At 38.6% G+C, this 18,783-nt stretch overlaps 1 protein-coding gene across 2 annotated transcripts; it reads left to right on the top strand.

Moving 5' to 3' along the window:
- The first annotated feature begins 1,997 nt into the window (after window positions 1-1,997).
- Window positions 1,998-6,162, top strand: LOC145551403 (uncharacterized). 2 transcript variants are annotated; one of them, XM_081606092.1, is made up of 5 exons: window positions 1,998-2,289; window positions 3,377-3,505; window positions 3,724-3,870; window positions 4,115-4,216; window positions 4,984-6,162. In XM_081606092.1, exons 2-5 carry the CDS (start codon window positions 3,395-3,397, stop codon window positions 5,287-5,289), a joined length of 666 nt encoding a protein of 221 aa, XP_081462218.1. In that variant the 5' UTR covers window positions 1,998-2,289; window positions 3,377-3,394; the 3' UTR covers window positions 5,290-6,162. The 2 variants fall into 2 exon arrangements, with proteins under 2 accessions (XP_081462218.1, XP_081462217.1); XM_081606091.1 differs by having other exon boundaries at window positions 1,998-2,667.
- The last annotated feature ends 12,621 nt before the right edge of the window (window positions 6,163-18,783 follow it).

Raw genomic sequence — 18,783 nt, 5'->3', positions numbered from 1 at the left:
CGAGCCGCATTAACGGTAATGGAAGAAGATGTTATAATAACTAGAAAATTCCTGCAGAAATTTTAAAGGGGCATGCCAAAGTGTGCCCGTCGGCTTTGACGCAGCGTTATGATGTTAAAAATTAGCATTAAGCAATCATGCTTAAGAAAGCTTCAGTGTGGTCAATAACCTGCGGGGAGTCAGAAGCATGTTTTCTTAAGCTGTACTCGTACGGTAGTATGAGCATTTTTGCTCATTTTAGTATGTTGCATAAGCTAAAATGAGCCAAAATGCTAACAATAGCATGAATGCTATTGGAGCATCAGTAGCATGTTGTCTGTCATTACTTGCGTCACACATGGCAGACCAATCCTTGCTCCGACCAAGCTTCCAACCAACAAAAAACCTGACCTGTGTAACAGGTCACAAACACGAAAAAAGTCTTTTTAAATCCTGAAATTATTCAAATAAATTCTTCATAAACCCAATATATTACCCGGATAACAGTTTATATATTAACCTGATAACAGTTTATGACGGAGTATTTCCTTGCAAACGGCTACGTTTTTAGCCTTAGCTCTCTGCTAAAAGGAAAAGTACAACACGATGAAAATGTAAGAAAATAAAAACAAAACTCACCAAAACCGATGTAACTTAGTTCTCATTAAATCCCAGTCAGTTTTCGACCAGGTAATTTATGTTTTCTCAACTATATTAAGCGTTTCCGTTCATCACCGCTCTTTTCCTACGAATCCTCTTCTGCTCTCTGTCAGGTTTGTGATCTGTAGCATCACCCAGGCGCCGCGTCTGTGCCGCTGGTTCCTTAAAGGAGCAGCGACGTTATTTTCTGTCCACAGACTTTTAATCAACTATTTATTCTTATTTATGTCAGATTTTAACATTTTCATATGTGTAATGGTTATAGTCTTGAATCAGTAGTATAATGCTGAAAACACAAGAAGTTGTAAATACCAGTAAACCCTACAGTGCAGTCCTGGGTAGCTGCAGTTCCAGACACTGTGTTCTTCTGTTGCTATGGTAATTAATCCCCTGCAGCTGTGAGAGCCAAAGAGCGGGAAAATGCTCTTCAGACACAGTTTCTATACTTGGGAGACACCAGGCGTCAGTCTGAAGGACCCTGACAAAAAGCATAAGCCCTAGCAAATTTTTGTAAACATTGTACATGAGCAGGCATGTGTATCTATGTTATGACCAACTTTCAGATCAATAGGGCGATATTTATGCCTGTGAGGGGGATTTAAAAAGGGTTTTTGAGTCAGCCATAAACAGTCCTGTGTGTGTGTTTCATAGAGAAAGATTACTGATTCTGTGAGACACAAAATCTCAAATTTTTTCGTTTTTATTAATTTATGTAATCATTTTAACTCCAATCCCCAATAAAAGTAATAGCTCCCTTCTCGGGTACGAGCCGCACGTTTTGATACCACTTTTGTGGGTGGGTACGCAGCGGTACGAGCCGCATTAACGGTGACGGAAGAATAAATATATAATAATAATAATAAAGAGGCGTTCTATTGGGTGTAGAACAATAGGTGCCTGCCATGCAATGCATGGAGGCAGTACTGACTTGCTTCGCAAGTCAGTACTGCTCTCCTTATGCATTGCTATGGCATGCCCCTAATAAACAGACATTCTATTGGGTGTAGAACAATAGGTGCCTGCCATGCAATGCATGGAGGCAGTACTGACTTGCTTCGCAAGTCAGTACTGCTCTCCTTATGCATTGCTATGGCATGCCCCTAATAAAGAGACATTCTATTGGGTGTAGAACAATAGGTGCCTGCCATGCAATGCATGGAGGCAGTACTGACTTGCTTCGCAAGTCAGTACTGCTCTCCTTATGCATTGCTATGGCATGCCCCTAATAATAATAAAGAGGCGTTCTATTGGGTGTAGAACAATAGGTGCCTGCCATGCAATGCATGGAGGCAGTACTGACTTGCTTCGCAAGTCAGTACTGCTCTCCTTATGCATTGCTATGGCATGCCCCTAATAAATAAGAGCAAACTATACATAATAAAAAAGACTGTGTGCAGTTTTGAATCTCACTGAGCTGAATTAACCAAATTTGAATATTTTTTTAATTGCATTTTACTCTGTTTTTATTTAAATATAATCAGCAAAAAAACAATAAGTATTATTTATTTATTTTCATTGGTAAAGTGAAAAATGCAGAAAATTGATAAATTTTACTCATTTGGGAGGCCTTGACTTTTTCCCGCCCAAGGCATTTTCATCACAGGAACATCGCGTCTGCTCAGCATTTCGTGGACGACCGTTTGCTTAAAGGTAAGACATGTTTTAAGTGTTTTTAGTTAAACAATTCAAGTGTCTGTAGCAGTTAAACATTGTCTTAAGTTACTGCAAATTAGCAAACATGGCAACTTTACTGTACAGCAAGTCAATTAAGTTATATTGTGAAGGATTCGAAGTCAGTCTACGTCATCTTTGATTTGACTAAATGCATTGCAATGATTGAAAAAGTAGTCTCAATGTCACAATTTAATGTGACTAACGTAATACCGTTATATAGTGGCCGTAGAATACAAGCTACTCTTTTATTTAATTTAGTTTCTTGGCCTCAGCCCAAGCTTCCCCTCCCCCACCTTAACAAGCTAGCTAGCATGTTTGGGCACCATAATGGAGGAACAGACGTTGTTTTCAACGGTGAGATAATCAATGAGCTAATCAACTCAGGAGTTTCGTTTAAAGTTACTGCATGTAGTTTTTACAATTAAAATGTACTCAAGTAACATTTTTATTCAAGTAGCATGTTAAAAGCAGATTTCTAATCAGTTTTTATAACGTTACACGTTTCGAAAGAAAAATCAGCCGTTTTGCATAGTTACATTTTCAGACAAAGTGCGCTGTTTCTTCTTTTAATTTGGCGTGTTTTGAGCGCAATGGCTGGTGTTTTGCTAAACCCCAGTTCACCGGCTCTCACTGAGGCTCTCCATTAACATTACGTTAGTTACATTCAGCACAAACGGCTTCCTCATTTTTCCCGTTTTCTCGGAAAAACGTTATGCTTTCAAACTGTGGCTGCAGCTCACACTGACAGATAAACAGTTACAGTGAGATGCGTCTGTGAATGTTGGGTTGAAATCAGTATGTAGCTTCGTACTGACTGAGCTGCCACAGAGAGAGTGAGAGAAATGTTTCCTTAGTCCGTTTTGGGCATCTTTGATTTTAATATTTATCTTTTAGCATTTGTTGATGTGCATATTACCTTAAAATCTGTTTCATATTTTTGTCTTAACATCTTAAAACGATAGTTCATTTTTTGAAGTGGGATTGGATGAGGTATTCATCCATAGTTGGTATATTATAGAGCTGGATGATTTAAAAAAAAACTTAATTGTGATGATCTTTTCAGTGACATTACAGTTGCGAAATGATTTGGCCAAAATGGCCAAAACATTTGCACACAGAAGAAACGAAATCATCAACCAATCACACAGAGGACATCGAAGCCAGATGGCCCGCTCTATTTGAGACATCTCACGTGAGTTCTAAGTGCATGCCAATCAGAAATATTCAATGTGAAGGATTGCATTTGTGATTCTGCATTTAGCAATTTGATACAAAATGTGTTACGTTACTGTCATCTTTTTTATAGATCAAATTTGATCCATCTTTTTGCTTTTGAAAAATGTCGTAAGAACAGTATGTATGTTTTTAATATTTGATGCTTTAAAACTGGTTTCATGATTTGTCTTTCAGATCCAGGATGAGTTTCACAGAATCACAATGGTGCATCTTGAATCAAAGTTCATGTCCAAACTGGATGAATATACTCCTCGACTTCTGAACCTCTTCCACTCGAAGGGCGGAAGCATGGGGTTGAGATTGCAGGCTATCCTACTCAAGGTATCTTTCATTGAGCATTATCGTTGCTAATATTTTATTCTCAAAGTTTTGTGTTTAAACTTCTGGAATATCATTACTTAAATTTACTGGAGGTTAGCCTGTGATTGTCTTTATAAATGGAATATGAAATAATCGCATGAGAATTTGTATGAGTAGTGTTTTATTACACTGGTCCCCAAGAAGGCACAGGAACTCAATATTAACAGTAATATAAACCACCTGGTTTTTCTTTTTTTCGTTTCAGACTCCAAGCAATCCTGACATCAACATGACCAGAGATGTTATCATTCGATGTTTGATGATGTACCTTGGTGAATCTACAGATGAACTCTTAAAAGAGTACGATGTAAGTTGAATTAGATGTTAAAATATAAAGTAGGTGATTTCTCTCATCTCTTGTACTTGTTATTTGTTGGAAAGTCAAATCACAAAATAGTCATAACTGTATTTCTCCGAGTAGTTCTTGGCAAGGTATATCATTGTCCTCTGTTAAGTATGTTTAAATTCTTATTTTCCATTAAGTAATTTTTAAATGCTAGTGCAGAATGCTTTCTCAATTTGATTTCACCAACTGGCATAATTTAAAACTTGTCAGTAATTTATGTAATTTTTTTCCTAAGAATGCTTTACCTAACCATAACTTTTTTATTTTTAAGTCTTGGCAATTTGTCTCTAAAAGTGAGCTAAGAAATGATGGCCAAGACGCTGCTTTGTGAATACAAAGACATTTTTACAGAAAGACTGAGGCAACGCAGAATAAGATATTAATCAAGACAGTGCCAGGAAGAAATAATAGTGTAATGGATTGATTTAATTTCAGAAACTTCATTTAGAAATATTTGTAACTGTTCAGCTCCTCATTGCATAATTGATTATAGTATAATATATTATTATGATTGATTTATATATATATATTTCCTTTATAAATTATGTGCGGGTTTTCTTTTGTGTTATCTCAGATTTGTCTAAAACACTGACATAAATAGAGTGCATTACAAGCAACGGCTGACAAAGTCCAGATTTTCTTGTCCAAACAGTTGCAAGCAATTTGGGAAATGGAACCTTCTCCTTTGGCTGCACTGTCTGATATGCACAATGTTCTTGCTATTACAGGATGCTGATGAAGACAGTGTGTCACAGGACCTTGCTGTTCAAAGCCTGAAGATCTACAACATCAAAGCTAACACGTCAGAGGATCCAGACATCGGCATTGTGGTGGACGGCATGAAAATTCTAACTGCTCTGGGTAACTTTCCAAGGGCTTGCTCCCTGCCTGTTGGGTTGGCGTATGCTGTGAATCTCGCCTATCCAAAGGAGCTCAGATACACATTTGAAGTGTTTCAGAAACTTCTCCTCGGGCTGGATAGTTCAAAGCTCTCCCCAAAAGTGAACAGCCTCAGGAATAAACTACTGGCTTAAGAAAACGGACCGTTGCTAAACAAAAGGGAATAGACAAGTCACTGTCAAAACCAACACGCAAAACTTTGTGAAATGCTCGGTGAAGTTAGTTAAAATTAGGGTCATTTTCAGTTCAGTGGATTTCTGCATGTGTATTTTTTCTTGCAGTACATTACAGTTAACCACCCTTTCTAAGGACTGACCCCTTGTTCTCATATATGCCTGTTATATGGCTTGGATCTGTTCAGGTCTGTCACATGAACCCTTGTCCCTTTTATACAGCATAGAGCATCCACTATTGCCTTTTTGGAGAGTCCATGCAGGCTTCACTGAAGGGTGATGATCTGCAGGCCGGAAAACTGTTGTGTTTCATTTGCACTTTATTTAATATGTTTTTTTCCAGTTCTGTCTTTCAACTTATTTTTTGAAAAGGAAAGTAAGTGTCACGGAGCCAAGGGCCCCAACACAGTGACAAGATGTAGCATAAACATACAAAAAAAGAAAATGGAAGTTTTTATGCCTCAAAGGTCTCGCCCAACTCTCACATCTTGTCATGCGTTTTCCCCAGGTAAGTTTTATGTGCATACTTGTTTTGGGCTCTGCATGCCTTAAACATGCAGAGCACAAAAGTGAACATAAGAGTTCACTTTAAACATAAAGTGAACTCTTCTGTGATTGATAAATTGTTGAAGCAAGTTTAACTGAGTCCATGTTGATTGTTGTTGATGTGATGGTTCTAAAAAATCATGTTAACTATACTTAGAGCAGAGTGGCACTATGTTTATGTATATTGCCCCTTCTCTGTTTTATTGTTGTATTTAGGAATTTTGCACTAGTTGGTGCTGGATAAACACGTTTTATAAAATTGCACAAATAAATGCTGCTGCTGTTTTATGCATTGTAATTTGTTATTTTTTGATGCCACTCAAGTTTGGTCAGGATATTGTGTAAATTAGACACAGAAAAATTAGGGCAACAAAGTGACATTCAATATTATTGAATAGATTTAAAGTGCTATCATACAAATAAAAACTTAAAATTGATCAATTATTTTAGCTACAGATTAATAAGAACAACAGTTTTAATGTGTTGAATTAACCAATAATGTGCTACAATATGAATTGATATTATTTGTATTATTTACTTAATCCAAATAATTTTTATGTTGATGTTTAGTAAATGTAAATCAATTTCACCCATTTAATTAATAAATCTACATCATTTTTGCTCAGATACTTAGTAAATAAAAATTAGTTTTTCTTGTAAAATTGACTTGGATTTACTAAATATTTTTGGGCAATATAAATGATCATTTGCATTGATATTAATAAATCAAACACATTTCAGCTGTTGCTTTTATTAAGATGTACTTCATTTTTTAAGTTAAGTTAAGTTAACATATTCAATACTTTTTAATCAAAATTGTAGAACTTAAATTCTATTCAATTATATTACGTGTCACTTTGTTGCCACAATTTTTTTAAGTAACCATTGGTCAAATTTTTCTGAGTGTGGTTTCGTTTTAAAATAGTTATATAGACAAATAAAAACTGAAATAGTTGAGAGCCTGAACAATGCTGTGTTCTGCAAAGTGGGAGACGTTCTCGTTTAAATGCCATGGGGAGTTTTCTGTAGCAGCGCACATCTCTGTTAAATGAAGCAGGAAAAGTGTTTGCAGCTGCTGAACACGCCTGAGTCAGCAAACATTTTCCTTTTACAATCAGAATCCATGCGGAGCCTCCACACACAGGCGCGCTGGAAGCAGCAGTTGCTTAACACTAGTTGACCATTTTTGTGAATTTCAGTGTTTTCACCTGTTATATTCAGAGCCTCGGTAGAATGGCTCTGCAACCATTAATTCAGTCCCGTTTTAACGTAGTTGGGTAATATTTATTTACAAGAATAAACCAGTAAATCTGATGTTAATGATTGTAACCTTGTTCTGACAGAAGAAAATTTGGTACTTAATGTCTTTCAAATGTATTCATAATGCTTGAACTTTTCACAATTTATGTGATTGAACATAAAAGGACATTATTGTGAAACGGAGGGAAAAGTTTGCATTTGTATTTAGGTTCATTCATACAAGTGTCCCACTAGATGTGACACATCCACACAGCAGAGTTGAAAAAAAAAAACTGGGTCCCAGATGTGATTCCTTCAAGTATAGTTGTTCTCCACCTGGGTTAAACATTTAGTGGTCCAGACATCTGGCCTGGACTGGTGGCCAGAGGGAGGATGAACTTTCAAACACTAAACCAGGCATTGTGTGCAAAGCCTGGTCAAAACATGACTTAAATGGCACAATGCAATATTTTCAGTAAAAGTCATTTGAACTTTCAAATGCTTTTTAATGAGTTTTTAATGTCAGTCTGCATCTAGATGCCCAAAATTCATTAGTGTGTGCAGGCAGTAAATAAAATGAGAGGAATACAAATATGCTTCATGAAATAATGGAACTTTGCGGCTGTCCATTTGCATGTTGACATGTGGTGAAGGATTTTGGATTCAAGACTCTAACAGAACCACATCAACAACAAATAATAGGCTAGACAGAAAATATTTTTTGGAGAATTTGGTTAGCAAGGTAACAAATGTTCCCATTTAAATAAGCCCTTCACTTACTCTGAACATGGAGCTCTCACATTTAGACGGCTGGTCTCTGTTTGTGTCCAGTGAAAACACAGCCACCGACGGCTGTTTTGTCAGCCATCCAGTCACGTTATGGTTGCTACTATAATGAACCACAGACTCCAGCCACGCTGCACCACTAATGTATTTTAGTACTGCTCCATATCATGACAGCAACTGCTCAAAATACTTTGGGGTCTTCTAAAATTGCACAGGAAACCACCACAGGCTGCAGTGCCAATGCACTTGAGCCGTCTTTTACCTTAATGCCTTTTGTGTTGCTTTATTTTTCCTGCTTATACTTTGGCGGTCCATCCCAGGGTGCAGCACAGTCAGGAAACAAAATAGAAAGTCAGTGCTTTCTGTTTTGAGTGGTTGAATAGTTCAAGTGAAGAATTTTAATGTTGTTGAAGCAGATAAATAGAATTTGGATTTTTTTTTTAAATAAGATAACTTGTTAATTATTTTTAGCCTTTTTTGTATTTTCAAGGCTCCTCATAGATTCCCCTGATATCTCATCTTTCTCCTTACATCAACAACAACATGAATCCTCCAACAGTCCACCAGAACTTTCCCAGAGGATGGAGCATCCCACGTCGTCGATAGCACCGAGTGTTTTCGCTGCAGAGGTCTTCAGACTGTGGGACGCACAGAGAAACAAACAAAAAGGGCAGAACTGGGCCGCAGCGTTCCCACCAAGTGACATGACCCAGTGTGGGTCAAGGTCAGTAGAGGTCAGCATTTCAGGAAATGTTGATTTAGCTCCTATACGGCGACACAATGGTGGGGTCTAAATGAAGCCATCTGTTTTGTGTCATTGTGACTGTGTTCAGAATTGCAGGGTTATTGTAATGACATCAACCCTACAGGTTGTTGTCATTGCAACTATTTAGTGTTAGCTTCTTTGAGACATTTATGAATGGAAAATCACTGGAAAGTTAAGGTAAACAGACAAATCTGTCCAGAAGGGGGATCAGTGACAGCAGTGGGTGACACTACCTCTTTTGCTATATTTTACTGGTTTCCTCTATAAGGTCAGTGTTGCATTTCAATTAAATAATCTCGTTTCCCATGCAAAATGGAGGCACAAACCATAAATACAAAGCAAAAAAAAATAATGTAGACTATTTTTACAAAACTAAATTACAATGAATAAATATGATTGCAGTTTTATGACAAACTCATCTAAAAATATATGTTACCACAGCAGCTTGCAGGATTAGATTGTTCTTTGTTTCATTTAAGTTTACATTCTTTGGAAACTTTGTTTAAAGGAATTTATCTGGTTTTACTGAAGACAACTCCAGGGATCACTGCTAATGCTTCACCAACAACCCTCTGGTCTCTAATGCTGCTTACACAGCATATGGGAATGTTTTTTCCTTCCATTTGCACATATGTGGATCCATAGTTCTCATGGTGATGAATCCATACCACCACTCTCCTCTGTCCCAAGGCATTAGCAGTAGGTTTGTACATGTTAGATGAAAAGTAAATCAAATGATTATCTTCAAATAGATAAAAAACGATCAGCCTCTTGGCATTAAAGCTACTTTGGTTGTCAGGATCAATGGAATACATCCTGAAGCAGCAGCCAGAAAACGCCACAGGAGCACAGAGGGCTGGGCTGCTGCTGCTTTGCCACATTTTAGCAGTGGACCCCACACCAATTAGGCTTAACCGAGTGTCAGAGTAAACAGGGTGGGCATTCAGCTGACCGCCTTTCACTGTGTTAGCCGGAGACAAGTGAGCTTTGTGGCACACATACTGACTGATCCGGAGGCATTTCATACATTTGACCCACTTACAACTAACTAGGCTGCCCTGGGTTGTTTTAAAAGACTCTCACATTTTAAAAGACTCTCACATTTTAAAAGACTCTCACATTTTCTCTAAGAACAAATGGACAAATCAGGTTTTCCATGAGGGCTGAGGGAATTTTTCACTCTTGCAGATAAGCAGAACAACAGATGAAGGCCAAAGATGAGCTCTCATAAGAAACATTCACTGTTACAACATTAACGATTTCAGGAATGTCATTTATGCATTGCAATGTTTTTTCTTGATATTTGTGCAATGCAATCACTAAGATGCTTAGAAAGTAAAACAATGCTTAATCACCTGTTCTAGTTTGAAAACCTTATAATGACCATGGATCAGGTCAATATAAAGGTAAATGCATTCAGGATATTGGATTGCTTGAGGAATATTGCAGTTTTATGTTGGAAGATTCCTCTAGAATAGAAATTAAATAAAAAGGGAACGATTCAGGAGACACAGACTTTATATTTACAATCCTCTCAGGAGTGAGATGACAACATGGAGTTGTTTTATTAAAAAAAAAAAAGTTAAAAACTGGGTAGCCCCCAGTAGAGAAACAACCCCAGGAAAAGGTCTCACAGGTCAGTAGAACCTGTTGATATGGTTTTTATCCAGTAAAAGACCTTGAACCATGTTGCTCTGTTTACTCAGCTCTGCTCCACCTGCAGCAACTGATACTTTTAGTTTTTTTTTTTTACTGTGGATTCAGATTTTTCTCTCTTCTTGCACTAAACTCTCCCTTAAATGATAAATGCTCCTTCAACTAAGCTGACCAAGAATGACAAATTACAGGAACATTACATTCCTGTAAAACCTAAATCTAACCAAGTACAACCAAACAACCCCCCTCCCCTTTACTCCCCCCCACTCCTTTTGACTGAAGCGTAAATCCAGATGTGGCTCTGAATTGAGCACAAGGAGATTTTTCTCATTTCCCTTTGCTTGAGGTTTGGAGTGAACAAGCACACAACCTGATCTTGACCCCAGTTGTTAAGGCCTTCAAAGCCAACATGGATCAGCATCTGTAGCTGCTGTAGCCCTCATGGCTGCTGCACCCGTTAATGTCAGGAGATCAGTGAGGGATCAGCAGCATCAAGTTTCTTGTTTGTTTTCTTTATTTATTTATTTTTGCTTGATGAAAGAGGCTCAATGGAAAGAGAGTCAGATTAGAAATCCGAATCGTTTTAAACTGAATTGGTGAGTTTTACTTCATCCAGCCAAGTGGATTTGTTTACAAAAATAAAAAACATTTAATCATTAAATTCATCTTCCAGAATACTTTAAATTACATTTGCATAATATTGCCATAGCCAATTTTTTTTAGAACATTTACCCATTTACCCTTTGTTCTGTGCTGCACTGAGTCCCTACAAGCAATTTCTTAGTACAAGTCTGATCAAATACAAATGTACATACAGTATGTCTTACAAAAACATTTGTTACGACCAGTCTAGGGGGGCCAGGTCGCAACATGAAGGATCCATCCTCCTCCGATCTCAACATCCGACACACACAAAATTGAACAGTTGATAATGATTTATTTTTTAAAACAGGTATATCTTTTTTTATCAAGATGTTACAACTGGAGTACCTGGCTTCAGAGTGAGCTATCGCCGAAAACAACAAACAAAACGAACCTATCTAAATAATAAGAGAAGCTTACCTAATCAAAAGTAAATAAACCAAAGTACAAAAAAACTTACCTTCCTAACCTAAGAAAAACATGAGAAAACTAAGGAAACATAAACGGCAACTCACTCCTACACTCCAGAACTCTAACACAGATAAACAAAGGCAAAGGGTGTGGCCGGTGGAGATGAGTCGAGGATGGAACACAGGAAGTCCGCGTCAGCGTCTTTTATGTCCGTCCCCTCCGGAAAGCAGCCAATGGGACATCTCCGTCGTCTTCTTGGAATCAATCGATCAGGGACGGGCACCTGCCGACTCATTTATAATCAACTGTACGCCGTCAGTCGTAACACCCCCTTTCCTAAGAATTAAACACACCCCCAAGTGTTTAATTCACATGGGAAAACTAAAAAATTCTAGACAAAGCATCAGCTATTACATTATCCTTACCCTTTTTGTAGTTAATCTGCAAGTTAAAGCCTTGCAGAAGCAGAGACCAGCGCATCAGTCGATGATTGGAGTTGCGCATTTGGGAGACAAAAACTAGCGGGTTATGATCAGTAAATACTTGTACAGGTTGCGCACTAGAACCAAGATAAACTTCGAAGTTCTGTAAAGCAAGTAATAAAGCAAGAGCTTCTTTTTCAATTGTACTGTAATAAAGCTGATGTCTGTTAAACTTTTTGAGAAGTAGCAGACAGGATGGTCTATGCCTTGCTCATCTTCTTGCAGAAGAACAGCTCCGGCGCCAGACAAACTGGCATCAACTTCAAGTTTAAAGGAACGTTCGAAGTTTGGCGCAGCCAGCACTGGTGCACTGCACAACAATGCTTTGGCAGACTCAAACGCAACCTGACAAGATGAAGACCAGACAAAATTTTCAAAGGACTAACAAGTTCAGTGAGTGGACTAACTACAGCTGAAAAGTTTTTACAAAACCCGCGATAGAAGCCACACATTCCCAAAAAGCGACGCAAATCTTTTTTTGTTTGTGGGACAGGAAAATCGATTATTGCCTGCACTTTAGCAGCAATAGGACGCACTTGTCCTTGACCAACCTGTCTTCCTAAGTAGGTGATAGTGGCTTTACCAAACTCGCATTTAGAAAGATTTAATGTGAGAGAAGCATCACGAAAACGATTGAACACTTCTGAAAGAGTTTCCAGATGTTCTGACCAAGTAGCGGAATAAATTACTACATCATCCAAATATGCTTCACAATTTTTCACTCCAAATAACACCTTTTGCATTAAACGTTGGAATGTAGCGGGTGCATTACGCAGCCCGAAAGGCATAACGGTATATTGCAGGAAAGAATCGGGAGTCACAAAAGCAGAAATTTCAGAAGCCCTGGGTGTTAATGGGACTTGCCAATAACCTTTTAACAGGTCCAATTTGGTAACAAATTTGGCGGAGCCAACACGATCAATGCAGTCCTCCATTCTCGGAAGCGGAAAAGAATCGGCCTTAGTGACAGCATTAACTTTTCTGTAATCGGTGCAAAATCGAGATGTGTTGTCTGGTTTCGGGACCAGAATACAGGGCGAACTCCACGCGCTGTTACTGGGCACCGCTAAACCATGTTCAACCAGGTAAGCCACTTCTTGTTGCATTAAAACACGCTTCGTTGGATTTATTCTATAAGCATGTTGTTTGATTGGTTTCTCAACTTCCACATCAATATCATGGAAAAGCACAGATGTTTGCTGTGGATGATCTGAGAAAAGCAACACATTAGTTTCAATCAGATCAACAACATCTTTTCGGGCAGATTGTGACAAATGAGATAGGAAAGATTCCAGGTTTCCCAACACTTCTGAGTTCCTCAAACGAGCCATAGGCATACAACCGCTGTTCTCCCTCAAATCGTCATCGGCCAGATGATAGAGTGGGGTTGAAGAGCAAATAGAAATGGGGGCTACAAAAGAGATTTTATCGACAACGCCTTCTCTGGAAACATAACGTTTAAGCATGTTAATATGACAAACCCTCATTTTTCGTTTTCGATCAGGAGTCTTAATCACATAGTTCGTCTCATTTATTTTTCTGTCCACTTCATATGGTCCAGAAAATTGTGCATGAAGACTAGATCCACTTATAGGAAGCAACACCAAAACCTTTTCACCAGGGATAAAATTTCTGATCACAGATTTTTTTATCATAACGAGCTTTCATTTTACTTTGGGCCTTAGCCAGGTTTTCTTGGGCCAGCTGACATGCATGAAAGAGACGCTCTCTAAAACTGCTAACATAATCAAGAACATTATGCTCAGTTTGATGCGACTCTGACAACCATTTCTCTTTAACGAGTTTGAGTGGACCGCGAACAGTGTGTCCAAATACCAAATCTGCCGGACTGAATCCAAGGGATTCCTGAATGGTTTCTCTAACTGCAAATAGCAGAAGTGGAAGACCCTCATCCCAACTTTTACTAGATTCAAGGCAGTATTTGCGCAACATAGTTTTTAGGGTTTGATGAAATCTCTCGAGCGCACCCTGGGACTGTGGATGATAGGGGCTGGAGGTTTGATGTTGAATTTTCAGTTCATTCATAACCTGCGCAAACACTTTTGACATAAAATTTGTCCCTTGATCCGTTTGAACAACTTTAGGTAAACCAAAAGTTGAAAAAAATTTTGTGAGGGCTTTCACAATGTTCTTCGCCTTTAACGTGCGTAATGGAATTGCTTCCGGAAAACGAGTGGCAGCACACATTATAGTCAAGATGTACTGATACCCCGACTTGGTCTTTGGCAAAGGGCCGACACAGTCCAATAAAACTCGTTCAAATGGTTCGCCTAGCGCTGGAATGGGATGAAGCGGCGCTGGAGAAATTGGTTTATTTGGCTTTCCAACCAATTGGCATGTGTGACATGATCTACAATACTTCACTACGTCAGACTTTAAACCAGGCCAAAAAAAATTACGTAACACCCGGTGATAAGTTTTTTTAACACCACAATGTCCAGCCAAGTTGGCATCATGTGCAAGACTCAAAATCTGAAGTCTGTAATCTTGTGGCACAACCACCTGATTTATTCGATGCAGATCACCTGAATCTGGGGACCAAGATCTCATCAGAACACCGTTTTCAGCAAAATATGTCACTTGGGCTTTAGATCCACTCTTATCTACAACAGAAAAGCAAGAAATCAATGACGGATCATTCTGCTGCGCTTTGATCAATATCTCCTTAGTAATATTTAAACTCAAAGTTACGTCTGCAGGAATAAGTTCAGGAACGTCACCTTTTGACACCGTTACAGAGTCACTTGCATCAAAACCATTTTCATCAAGTGTAGCCATAAATGACCCAGACAAATCTACGATTTCCCCCATTTTACGAGCCTGCGCGCGTGTAATTGCGCATGCAGGAAACGCATCCAAAGTAACAGCTGACTCAGTAACAAGGGTAACCGAAATTGGGTCATCAACAACTTCCGGTGTAGGAAACACTTTTCCGCCAGCCAAGTCATTACCAAGAATGAAAGAAACTCCTTCAATTGGTAACCGCGGACGCACGGCTACTTTAACGCGTCCCGAAACTAATGGTGAATACAAGTGCACCATATGCAGAGGGGCTTTGGTGACGCTCATTTTTATTCCCCACACAAGAATATCTGAACCACAAGATGTTTGCGTAGATAAAGGCAGCACAGATTCTAACAAAAAAGAGTGATAAGCACCTGTATCCCTAAGGATTGTGATTGGAACTTTATCCTTTTCCTCACCCGTCAAAGAAACAAAACCTTGCGAAATAAATGGCAAAAATTGCGGATCAACATCAACTTCAGGTTTTTGTTGAATGTCACCGCGTACATTTGGCTGGGAAGCGGACTTTATTAATCCCACACCCGCAGGAGTTTTTATACTCTTAGCTTCTTTTTCCTTCAAGACGGGGCACGCAGCAATTAAATGTCCAGGTGCGTGACAGTAAAAGCACTCACGATTGTTAGCTTTTAAGTTAACTGCTGGCACATTTCGACTCACTGAGAGATTTTTTCGTTCGGACAAATTTTCCTGAAACGAATTCTGTGAAAAAAAACACATTTTTGTGAGTCAAAATAAATTCGTCAGCCAAAAGTGCTGCTTTAGTTAAAGATGACGCTTTCTGTTCATTTAAATAAGTCACAATACGTTCAGGTAGACACTTTTTAAACTCTTCCAACAAAATAAGTGATTTTAAATCATCAATAGTTTTAACTTCACACGAACAACACCATTTATCAAACAAAACATTCTTCTGTCGCGCAAACTCAACGAATGTCTGATTAGCAGTTTTATTAAGATTTCTGAATTTTTGACGATATGCATCCGGGACAAGTTCATAAGCTTGCAACACAGTTTTCTTAAGAATATCATAATCTAAACTCTGCTCAAAAGACAAGCTCGAACACACTTCTTGAGCCTTTCCAACAAATTTACACTGCACCAAAATGGACCAGAATTCCTTTGGCCAGCTCAAGGCAGCGGCTATGCGCTCAAATGCGCCAAAATAAGAGTCGACCTCAGACTCACGAAATTGCGGGACCAATGTGATGTGCTTACCAATGTCAAAAGTAACAGAAACAGAAGAATCTGTGCTTGGTGGTTTTGGTGAAGCTGCAGGTGCTCTGTTTTGAAGCTCAAGAGCTCTGATCCGAAGATGCATGGCTTCCACTTCCAGCTCCTTGTTGCGGTTCTCCACCTCCCTTATATGGAGTGTGAGACGCAGATCCTCCGACGACATACCTTCAAGAGGTTTAGAGTCTTGATTGAACTCTGAGACTGCAGCAGGCGCATCAGCCAATGTCGAGTCACCAACCGCTCCAAGTGCGGCGTCTCCGGCTTCCTTCATTGCAACCGTTTGCAGCACACCTTTATCCACCAGTTTCTCACACAGCGTTTCCTTCAGTTCTGATTTTCGATCACTGTAAGACACCTCAACATTATAATGGTCAGCCACAATAAGCAGATCCGCTTTCTTACATTTGTCCAATTTTACCCAAGAAGGTGAACGTACAAAGTCATCAAGGGAAAACCCCTTCTCCATAATTCCCCGGTGCACAAAATAAAACTGCCAATCAGAAAAATAAACACTTACCGAACACAATGAAAGAAGACACATAAAACAAAACCAAGATTCAAAAGTGGGAGTAGTTTGAACGGACGAGCCCCCAATTCATGTTACGACCAGTCTAGGGGGGCCAGGTCGCAACATGAAGGATCCATCCTCCTCCGATCTCAACATCCGACACACACAAAATTGAACAGTTGATAATGATTTATTTTTTAAAACAGGTATATCTTTTTTTTATCAAGATGTTACAACTGGAGTACCTGGCTTCAGAGTGAGCTATCGCCGAAAACAACAAACAAAACGAACCTATCTAAATAATAAGAGAAGCTTACCTAATCAAAAGTAAATAAACCAAAGTACAAAAAAACTTACCTTCCTAACCTAAGAAAAACATGAGAAAACTAAGGAAACATAAACGGCAACTCACTCCTACACTCCAGAACTCTAACACAGATAAACAAAGGCAAAGGGTGTGGCCGGTGGAGATGAGTCGAGGATGGAACACAGGAAGTCCGCGTCAGCGTCTTTTATGTCCGTCCCCTCCGGAAAGCAGCCAATGGGACATCTCCGTCGTCTTCTTGGAATCAATCGATCAGGGACGGGCACCTGCCGACTCATTTATAATCAACTGTACGCCGTCAGTCGTAACACATTTCTAAGCATCTTTCAGCTCAATGTTTTGATTGCCTTTCCTGCAGCTTTATTGGCACTCACACACATTAAGGTCAGAGAGTCTTTGAAGACCGAACAGACAATTACAAGAGAAATTTGCTCTTTTGTCGTTTGTTGCAGTGAATTCAATTATTCAGATCTGTAACTACAACTTTAGATGCAAAGTGTGCAGCTGTAGCAAGACTTGAAAATGTTTTCTTTTTTTATTTGCTTAACCAGGCAGAAGAAATTAATTTACAACATGGTAGGCATTGCCTCTTGAGGGAAAAGGAAAATGGATTTATAAAAGAAAACTTTGAATAAGGAAACAAAAACATCATGACAGAAAAGTAGAGTACTAAGCAAAACCATAATGTTACACATGTTAAAGACATGGATAAATAAACACACACATGCTACTGCAATTACTGAAATGGCTGCAGGTTTTATCCTCTATCAAATCTGATGGAACTTGAACTATTCTGCAAAATGTCACTTTCTGGATCGATCTCAGAGTGAACAGAAATCCCAAAGGAGAACAGACGTCCACAAAATGTTTCTTTACCAGATTAGTCACGAGATATCATCCCTGGCCTCTTCAGGGAATGTGGCCTGAAGTGAGTTTTTCTATCATTAAATCTTGAACTAAAAACAACAATACTAAAATGTTCTCATCATGGATGACATTTCAGCACATTAGCAAAAACAACCTCCCATTTTCTCGGTTGTATCCGATTCTGCAGCTTTCCGTCAGGCATCCAGCCTCTGTGATTTGTAGCTTCTCTTTGCCAAAGGCAGCAAAACTTCTCACCACCATGTCCTTCTATGGCAAACAAGACAGAGCCTGGAAGCACCGTTTTCCCCTGACATCATTGAAATGACGCTTACAAACTCGGCTGGTGACGCTTTTCTGCCCCCTTGTGGCTGGAGACTGCAAACGAAGTCACGTTATCTGTTGTGGCTAATAGATTTTACATTTGGAAAACTTTGTTTCTGCTGCTCTTTTACAATTTTTGTAAATAAAAAAATTATCAAAATTAAAATCATTCACAGTTTCACTTCTTTTTGTGATTTGTTCATTCCAACTGCTGAGAAACTTCTGAGAACGGCTTATAAATTACAGACATTTAATTTAATATTGCTGGTTAATAGTGCTTTAAATAAATAAGTCTGACGTTTGGTGGGTTTTTATTTGTTATAAAATTTGTAATCACTCACCTAGGTCTCAAATGGTATATACAAATGGTAAATATGATGTTTTTATGATGTAATGTGATGATGATCATTGATAAAATGTAATGTTTGTTTGTTTCATAATTGTCGACTTTGACTTTTTATGGTATAAAGCACTAAACTACCTTGTTGCTGAAATGTCTTATACAAATAAAATAGAATTTTTAAAAAATTATTTCCTAGATAATTTGAATAGTTTCTCTATGTTTGATGACACTTACCCTTCCCACTGCATCACCCTTATGTGAAGCTAAATGGGGATCAGAAACCTGAATTGAAATTAGATGTAAAATTTTGGGGAGCGTCATTTTCTTGCCACTCAACTGCAAAATGTTCAGTTTCATTTTTAAGTTCTTGATTGTCTAAGTTCAACAATTTTTTTGAAACAAAACAAACAAAAAACAAACCCAAACATAGCTCCATAAATCATAATTCATTTCCGTCTGTGTGGTTTTGTTTTGTAGAATGTTGTGATTCACAAATAGATGCTG

This window comes from Poecilia reticulata, chromosome 4 (assembly GCF_904066995.2).
Source record: "Poecilia reticulata chromosome 4, P_reticulata-male-v2, whole genome shotgun sequence".
Classification (NCBI taxonomy): Eukaryota; Metazoa; Chordata; class Actinopteri; order Cyprinodontiformes; family Poeciliidae; genus Poecilia; species Poecilia reticulata.
Note: the sequence above shows the minus strand (reverse complement) of the source record. Positions and strands in the feature narration are given on the sequence as shown.

What these genes read in the sequence shown, in the direction of transcription:
- LOC145551403 (XM_081606092.1), top strand. Translation starts at nt 3,395, where the DNA reads ATGATTTGGCCAAAATGGCCAAAACATTTGCACACAGAAGAAACGAAA. An exon ending in CTCTATTTGAGACATCTCAC is followed by an intron (nt 3,506 to 3,723) that starts GTGAGTTCTAAG and finishes TTTGTCTTTCAG; the next exon opens with ATCCAGGATGAGTTTCACAG. An exon ending in TGCAGGCTATCCTACTCAAG is followed by an intron (nt 3,871 to 4,114) that starts GTATCTTTCATT and finishes TTTTCGTTTCAG; the next exon opens with ACTCCAAGCAATCCTGACAT.